General features: G+C 32.0%; 1 protein-coding gene across 1 annotated transcript; it reads right to left on the reverse strand.

Moving 5' to 3' along the window:
• Nucleotides 1-3,912: 3,912 nt before the first annotated feature.
• On the reverse strand, nt 3,913-4,534 carry Tsp_04428 (putative regulatory protein). Its single transcript, XM_003375194.1, has 2 exons — nt 4,479-4,534; nt 3,913-4,156 (listed from the first exon to the last, which is right to left on the reverse strand). The coding sequence occupies exons 1-2, from the start codon at nt 4,532-4,534 to the stop codon at nt 3,913-3,915; spliced, it is 300 nt and encodes a 99-aa protein (XP_003375242.1).
• Between the last annotated feature and the right edge of the window lie 3,858 nt (nt 4,535-8,392).

An 8,392-nucleotide genomic window follows, 5' to 3' on the forward strand; every position in this document is an offset into this window, starting at 1 on the left:
GTTGTGGAGAGGGGGTAGGGGAAAATGTATTTGAAAAAGTTAATCGTTATCACGCGCTTGTCACACACACACACACACACAGACATGCATGATTGTTGAATGGTTTCTTTCGTTTGCTTCTTGCCTGGTTCATTCATTTTTATTGCAATCAAAATGGAAACACGTTTTCAATATTTTTCTGTTTGCATTTCCACTTCGTAACTGAAATTGATTTTTTCAACTCTTCACCAGAAATTTTCATCTTATTTTATTCAATTTGCAGGCTATTTTCTTTCTTTACAATTACATGCAAATAAATATATACGTGTACATAAAAAAATATTTTTATAAATTTATATTTTTTTCAATAAAACTACCATTATCATCTACTGCGACAATGTTTAATAGAAATTTATCACAAACTGTTCGTGAATTCAATATTGCTCAGTTAGAGAAAGGAGGGAGGGTATGAATTATATTTTCAAAGCAAAATATAATAATTTTAAAAATATTCTTCGAATTTATCCGGCACATTTCATTTTTCTCTTTGATTACAAGTTATTATGATTGCAATTTTTCTCTAATTGTTATTGCATCTTGAATGGCACAATGATGAATGGATGCAAAGTTTAATAAAACTCATCCCACTAAGCGCTGACTATGGTGCAAGTGTTTCTTGTGTTTTGAGGCTTGAGGCTTCTTGAAAGAAATAAATAATATTTCAAATTTTATTGCATGAACAGCGCTCATTGGGAACTGTTGTTGTTGTTGCTGTTGAAAAATTATCGACTTCTGTTTAAAATGGTCTTTTTCGTACGGGATTTATGCAAGTATCAAATTTGCGCAATTTCATTCATGGGATACAATTTTTGTTCCGTTTAATTTTGCTTTTGCCTACTCATCTACCACTTCAATTAGTCATACTGTAGAGGAGGAGAGGAGAAATTCAATGACTACAATTAGAAAACAGACACTAAAGCATATTTTAAAGTTTTCGAAATTCTACTGTACTATTTATAAATTGCAATGCAATTGGAATAAATTAATGTATTAGTGTTGATGATAATTATTTTGCATATAAATAGTTACGAACAAATTTTGGGAAAATATCAACAAACAATCGGTTGTTTAATTCGATTTAATCAAAGTTGATCCAATGAAACACGCTGCTATTCATTCATCATAAACCTTTTTGCATTTAAGACTTTGAAGTTCAGAAATAAATTTCCACTTATATTGAAAAACATCAACACTGCACAGTTCTCATCAAATGATTGTAATAAAATTACGGATATGTATGCATTTTTTGTTTAATTTGCGCATCAAAGGTGTTCTGTAGTTTTGAATAACATTTACCTTGATTGATAAGGAAATATGTAAAAATCCACTTTGAAGTTGGAAATTTATTTATTGTTGTCTGTCGTTTTTGTCGGATTTTATTGATGAGTTTTATAGTATACGTGTTTAATTATTTTATCGAAATTGACCAAAAGTAAATCATCAGTATACGGTGGATTTGAAAATAGAATGCAGCACTTTTCGTCGACTATTTCATGCTTTGGAACTTTTTATTTTCTTCTTTTCCACTAACGATCGAACGAAAGTTGAACAAAATTATAAATAGTTGTAATCGAATTTTTATTTCATTAAGACTTTGATTATTATTCTATTAGATAATTTTCCCTTTTATTAAGAACTCAACACACTTGGACGAGTCTCTTCCATTGAAAGTATAAAACTGAAACGAAGCTTAAAAACAAAATAAACAGCACATATTTTTATATGCTTAATTAATAGTAAGCTTGCTTGTTTTTTTTGTTATTTTCTTCTTCGTTTCACAAATAAATTCTTTGAACATCAATGCTATTTTTCATATGAAAACGCTGACAGCAACTGTTAATAATCAAAATGATCACTTAATTATATGATGTAAAGAAAGCTGTCATTTATTTCCCTTTTTCCTTTCCTTTTCTTTCTTTCTTTCTTTTTGTATAATTTTCTTGTATGTAAATTTGCAAATTCCTTGTAATATATGTGCATTATTGATGTATATTAATACATTGAATATATTATAAATTTGATTGATATGCTTATTTGATTTATAATAGGAACAGATAAAATGAAAAATATACAGCAACATAAATTAATTAATCGCTGTTGTTGTGAATTGTTCTGCTCTTTCAAAACTAAATTTTAAAACAGAAGCAAATTAATCTGTTCAACCAATCTGTTCTTCGTTGATGTTGACTCTTTTTTTTGTTGCAAGAGTTAAATGTGAGTGTCAAAAAAAGATTACTCTTTTATAAAACTTATAGCTTCCATTTTTTTGCTTACGAAAATAATCATAAACAAGAGTTCCAAGAAAGCTCGTCATGAAAAAATGCTGCTTACCTAGAAAGCATATTTCAGCATTATAAATGATGGCTGTTACTACTAGTTCAGCTTGAAATTATTGTTGGACATGATCACAGCATGACTGACAGATTTCAGTGATGCTGAATGCGGCACTTCAGTGTACAACAAGTATCTTATTGTAGCCACCTGTTTATCATCTGTCAGCTGAGTGAGTGTAAACGAAAAAAGAAATCAAACGATGCTTTGGTAGATTGCATTCAGCTGATGCTGATTTTGATCTTGTCTTCAGGATTAATATTGATTGGAACTGTTATCGAAAATTTAACAGCCACGCATACACTGGTATCAATGACAACTAATTAAACAAAACTCAGTTGCCATACCGAGCGCGAAGTGCATTAAAGTGAAAAGTACTTGCATGCGCATAAACAATTGATGATCGATCTGTGTGTTGCTCATCACGTCAACACTATTTGTCATCTGCTTCATTTTGCCTAATGGTAATTAGAATTTAAGCGCACAATATTTTGCCGGCATATTGCAGTTTTTTTTTCACCACTAGCAAATGTATGAAAAGTGGAATTCGTTTCAATAAATTTCTCAACCGCAACTGGAGGCGCGTGCATGTCTTCTTCATAAAAAACTACACTCAGAAGGGTTATATGGGTTTTGGACACGGTAGGTTTTATTTGTACAGAAAATATACAATCGAAACTATGCAGCATCTTTGGCGCAAAGACATTATTCCCAAAGACAAGAAAGAGATGTGGTTGAAAGTAATTTTTCATACAAAACAACAAACGTTGTTGTATAGCTCGTGAAATTTTAGAAAAATATAAGAAAAGTCCTTCCCCTCCCCTCCCCTTTCCCCCAAACGATTTATTTCAAGTTGAGACATGTGGAAAATGTTATTTTTTTTTCTTATTTAAAGTTTTCAGTGATCTTATCAAGATGAGGTTGATATTCATTTTTGGAATAGAAAAATTGCACTCAGCGTTCAGATTATCAGCGCAATTAGACCAAGTCGAATAACGATGGCACGTTAGCACTATGCAAATTTGCTTTTTTCTTCAAGTTATTCGCATTATTAATAATAATGCGCTTGTTCACTTGACTGACGTGACTAATAGTATTATTAGTAGCGTGTGTAGACGATATTGCTCGTTTTATTGTTGCACTAATTTGGCCACTGAATTCGGCGTTCAATTGCTGAACAGCATTCAACAGCTATTTCAACCTGTTTGTAGGATTTGAAGAACTTTTAATTATGAATGAATTCTTTATTATAGTTCAAAATTCAAATTTCTCTCTAAAATGATGAACTGAACATTTACTTGTGTATTTTGAAATTTTAGCTGTTGCCATGAAGGATCACAATAGCGCCAGAGAAGGAAGGCGTAAAGTGCACTGACGATATATCACCACTTCCAAAAAGTTGCTATCAGAAATTCACTGAATCTTTGATACGAGTGACCGTGTGCTGTACGTGCTTTGGACGAAGCATTCAGTTTCCGGTAAGTGAGCAGTATGACGAAATTGATCGGCCCGTAGCTGAACTGTCCAGTGGCTCAGAGGGAGTCAGACGAGTGAATTTGTGCTCAAAGCCAACTCCAGTGGAACGAACTCATGGATGAAGAACGTCTGCTGAGAGTCAGCGGGCGTATCGCGAGAGCCAATTTCAGCGGTAAAGCCTGTGTTACTCATTGCGTCATACATCAGTGTGGATTGTGAGGTGCATTGTTGATTTTCATGGGTAACCACGTATGGTATGCATCTACAGTTGGAGGCAAAAAGACGTAAAATGATCACGCCAAAGATAATTCTGAATATATATTTTTTTGAACCACATACAGATGAAAAAAGACCAAAACAAGACAGTCCATTCTGAAGGAATGATGCAAAATGAATGATGCTTCACAAATAATAAAACAAACCAACAAATTTATGTTTTTTGATTTTAATCGATAATATACCTTATTTTGTAGTATGCAATTAATTTACAATGGAGAAATTCGATAAAAAAGTCGGCGAGTTACGTGTTTTCAAAATTGATGATTTTCCTATTTCCGGAAATATCAGAAATTTGAATTTCTGAAAATTTTCACACATTTCGACATTTCGGCATTTTTGCAATCGACAACTACGCATTCATTTGTAATGAAACTTTGGAGTTTTCTTGCTTTTGAGTTGGACTAGCCATTTATGAAAAAAAATTTTTATTTTGTTCCGTTTTCAAAAAGGCCACTTATTTAAACGTATTTTAAATGTTATTTATGAATTACTGATTATTCAATTTGCACTGCTTTTCTGAACGTCTAAGCAGAAGCGACAAAAATAACATGTAGATACTCTATTTCCGAATGCATTTCAAATAGATCAGTTTTGCGGGGGGGGGAAGGGAATCTTTTTATTATGTGTTTGCTAATTTGCAAAAATCTAATCTTGCAATATTTCAGATCAACAGCATATTCAGCGTTCAGCGCAACAGATGTTCAGGTGAGCAAATGCAGTGCAACAAAAGGCGGCAATTTAACTTGAAATAAAATCAACAACAAACCCATAAACAGTTATAAATAAACATTTGTTAACATCATAATAAAATTACAGAAATGGAAAGGAATTTAAATTAACGAAAATCAGCAAGTTTGTAATAATCAATTATGGCTCAAAAAGTGAATTATTCTACATTCTACATACAATACTTTATTAACTTTCAATGAAATCATAATAACTTTCAGCAGTTAGAAAAGTTTATCATAATGTTTCTATGCCAATACGCCATAACTAAGCCAAAAGGAATTTACATCATATTACAGACAAAGTCAGATTACTTTACATTCAATATTTTGACTATTAATAATTCCTTGAACTTGACCGACTTTTCAAAATGTCAACTTCACAGTTATTCACAATCTTCATAGTAATCTGTGGAAAGAACAGCGGTTAACAAGCGCGATAAAGTCTCCTCTTCAACATCATCAATAGTTAAATAGTGAGTCATTTTCACAATTATACTAACCAACGTTCTATGTAGGTATCACTACAGACAATATGTTGGCTACAAATTATGTTATGTTATATGCAATATGTTGCTTTATATGCACTGCACTTATTAATTAACGTGGCATGGTTGCGTTATCAATAGCGTAGCGCTTGTTCGCTTGATTAACGTGGCTAGCACGGGCATGAGCAAAGCGTTGAAGGCGCACTGCTTTGCTATGAAATGTACGTTTAATGTTTGGAGCGGGTTGTGGAGAATATTCACAAATACACACATAAGATGAAGCTGATATGAGTCATTGGTTTTCTTGTAATTACTAATCGTTCAATTCATGAAATGAAAAGTGCATCCCAGTAATTTGCTCATAAATGATTTGCGCTGCACATCTTAGAAGAGCTGGATACTGCTTTTTCAGTTTTCCATTTTTAATTCAAAAAATTACAAACGTATTGTAATTGTCTTGTATATCATCAAATAAGCTCATTAAATAATGCAGATTTCGAAAATCTCATTTCTTATGTTATTCTGGTTGGTTTTTTGTACAATAGCCCTTCATCCGTGTTGGACGTTGAATGCCGTGCTTTGCCATGCTTTAGCATTGCGCGTATTAATTAACGTGGCATGGTTGCGTTAGCAATAACGCAGTTAATTCCGTTAATTCGCTTGCGGTGTACGGGCCTAGTCAATGCATTTACTTTACTGCTGCAGTGTTTATAATTGTACTTTCAATGGTAACATGACATTTTCCCTTTTCCCCAACAATTCGAGAATTTCTAATGTTTATATATATATATATATATATGTGGTTTCTTTCTATTTGATTTTCGTTTGATTGCATTCATTCCTCATATCTTTTAAATGGTTACTTTATGTTAATAAAATATTTCCCTGGACATGAGTAGCGCATTATGATAAAAATATTATTTTTATGCGACGTGTTGTATCTAGATTATTTAAATTAATATAATTTTAATGCTTGCGGCAATGTTTCCGTTTGCCTTTTTACGATTCACAGCTGCATTTTAATTTTATCATTTGTTTGTTTGTGCTTTAGGTTTATTTTAGGTATGGAATTCTTTGGAATTCATCTTTTTCGGAATTGTATTTCTTTTGAAATGTGCTTCTTGCATTTGTTCCTCATATTAGATTCTCATACGTTCATCTCCCAGAGCAAAAACGCTGCGTTGCTCTGGATAGTTGAACGTTAATATTCATAACATTGTGAAAATGATTTTTCGTCTTTGATGTAGATTGGAAATTTTTGTGTAATTTAATAAAAATGTTTTTCATACTGCTGCCGTTTTCTAATAAAACGTTTTTAGAAAGTAATTAAAAAATTACTGGCACATTTCGAAACCAAATAAGTGTTTTGCTGATGAATGCCATTCTTGAACTCATAGTTCAGCATTCCTCAACCCTAGAATACAAATGCTAACTGTACTCTCTTAATAAACGCAAAATATGCATGTAGTGTTTTTTCAAAAAACTGCAGCTCAGGCAAAATTGACTTCATCGTTTGAATCAGAACGACATCTACTGAACATTTTCATTTTCGATTTCAATTGTAATTTCAACATTATTCAAGCACCCAGAGGAAATTTCTGACAATTTCATAGGTATTTAAGAATGGAATAATGACAGTCCGAAGTTCAAATGTAAAATATTACGTCATCATCATAGCTTTACCTAATTATATCAGTAATAACTTCATATATATCATTATTTGCTTCCACAAAATGCTACGTCAAAACCATGCACGTTCTTCCTAATGAGCAATTAGTACACTTTATCATAATGTTTCTATACCGTTACGCTAAAACTGAGCAAAAATGAATTCACATCACCCAAGGCAATGTCATATTATTCTATTTCCTTGAAATTCAAATACTTTCGACAATGTCATCTTCACGCTTATTCATAGTCTTCATAGTGAGCAGCGTAAAGAACGTCCCTCAAGAAGTGCAATAAAATTTCCTCTTCAGTATAATCGATGGTTAAAAGGTTAGTGATTTTTACAGTTATACTAACGTTCTATGTAGGTATCACAACAGACAATATGTTGGTTGCAAATTAATACACAAAGAATTCGCCAATCTGAAATTCTCATTATACGCAACTAGCATGCGTGAGTTTCCCCAAATGGAACACCTTGCGTATATTTGTAAAGGAATCATTTAACATTTGATGCCTCACACGATATTTTTTGCATTTCTGCGATCAAATTTCCTCCATTTATGGCCATTTTGATTAATTTGATCGAAGGTGTTTCCAATCGGCATGATCTTGACATAGAACATCCGACAATACTAACTTTATATTAATTTATCTATTTATAATGTACCATTGGAAGAATTTCCAACGATATTTTGCTTTCACTTTGAAAAATACCTGATTGTCCTATTATATGCTTTTCATATCTTTTATTTGTTAAAAACTATCATTTCAGGCATTACTATGCCTTTTCATCATTTCAGGCATTACTATGCCTTTTATATCATCTTTATTGATCAATCAGCTTAGCAATGATATGAAAAGTATGGTTCTTTGAGTATATTCTCGCTTTCCAACACTCCTGGCATACCGCTTATGAAAATGCATTGAAAATGGAATAGTTTGCGTAAGCCTTAATTGGAAATGCAATACAAATAAATTAATTAACAATCCATCACAAGTGAACTTATAGATACAATGAATTAGCTAAGCTGCCAAGAAAATTTAACATTTATAGAAGAGAGGAAGTGAATATTGCGTCAGAATTGCATTCTCCTGTCATAATTTTCGCTAATATCTATTTGAGAAGAGTAGTCAAACAAAGAAATTACGCTTAAAAAAATTTGAAATTTTAAGCATACTGTAATAAAAAACGAAAGTCAGGAACAAATTTTGTTTGAAGGAGATACTTCTGTTCGCTCGATTATTTGAACATTGGCAATAAATCTTTGCAAATTCATTTATCTTGCATATTTATTTAATTGTATATTTCATTTCTTTTCTTTTCAATGGTACTATATTGCATATTTCTTAGTCATGTTGGAAAATCTCAAAAATTTTTTCGAA

The sequence above is a fragment of the Trichinella spiralis genome, assembly GCF_000181795.1.
Source record: "Trichinella spiralis strain ISS 195 chromosome Unknown Scfld5, whole genome shotgun sequence".
Classification (NCBI taxonomy): domain Eukaryota; kingdom Metazoa; phylum Nematoda; class Enoplea; order Trichinellida; family Trichinellidae; genus Trichinella; species Trichinella spiralis.

Coding starts and splice junctions, on each gene's coding strand:
- Tsp_04428 (XM_003375194.1), bottom strand. CDS start 4,534: ATGGCTAGTCCAACTCAAAAGCAAGAAAACTCCAAAGTTTCATTACAA. Junction 4,157..4,478: donor GTTTCATTACAAATGAATGC/GTAGTTGTCGAT, acceptor ATATATATTCAG/AATTATCTTTGGCGTGATCA.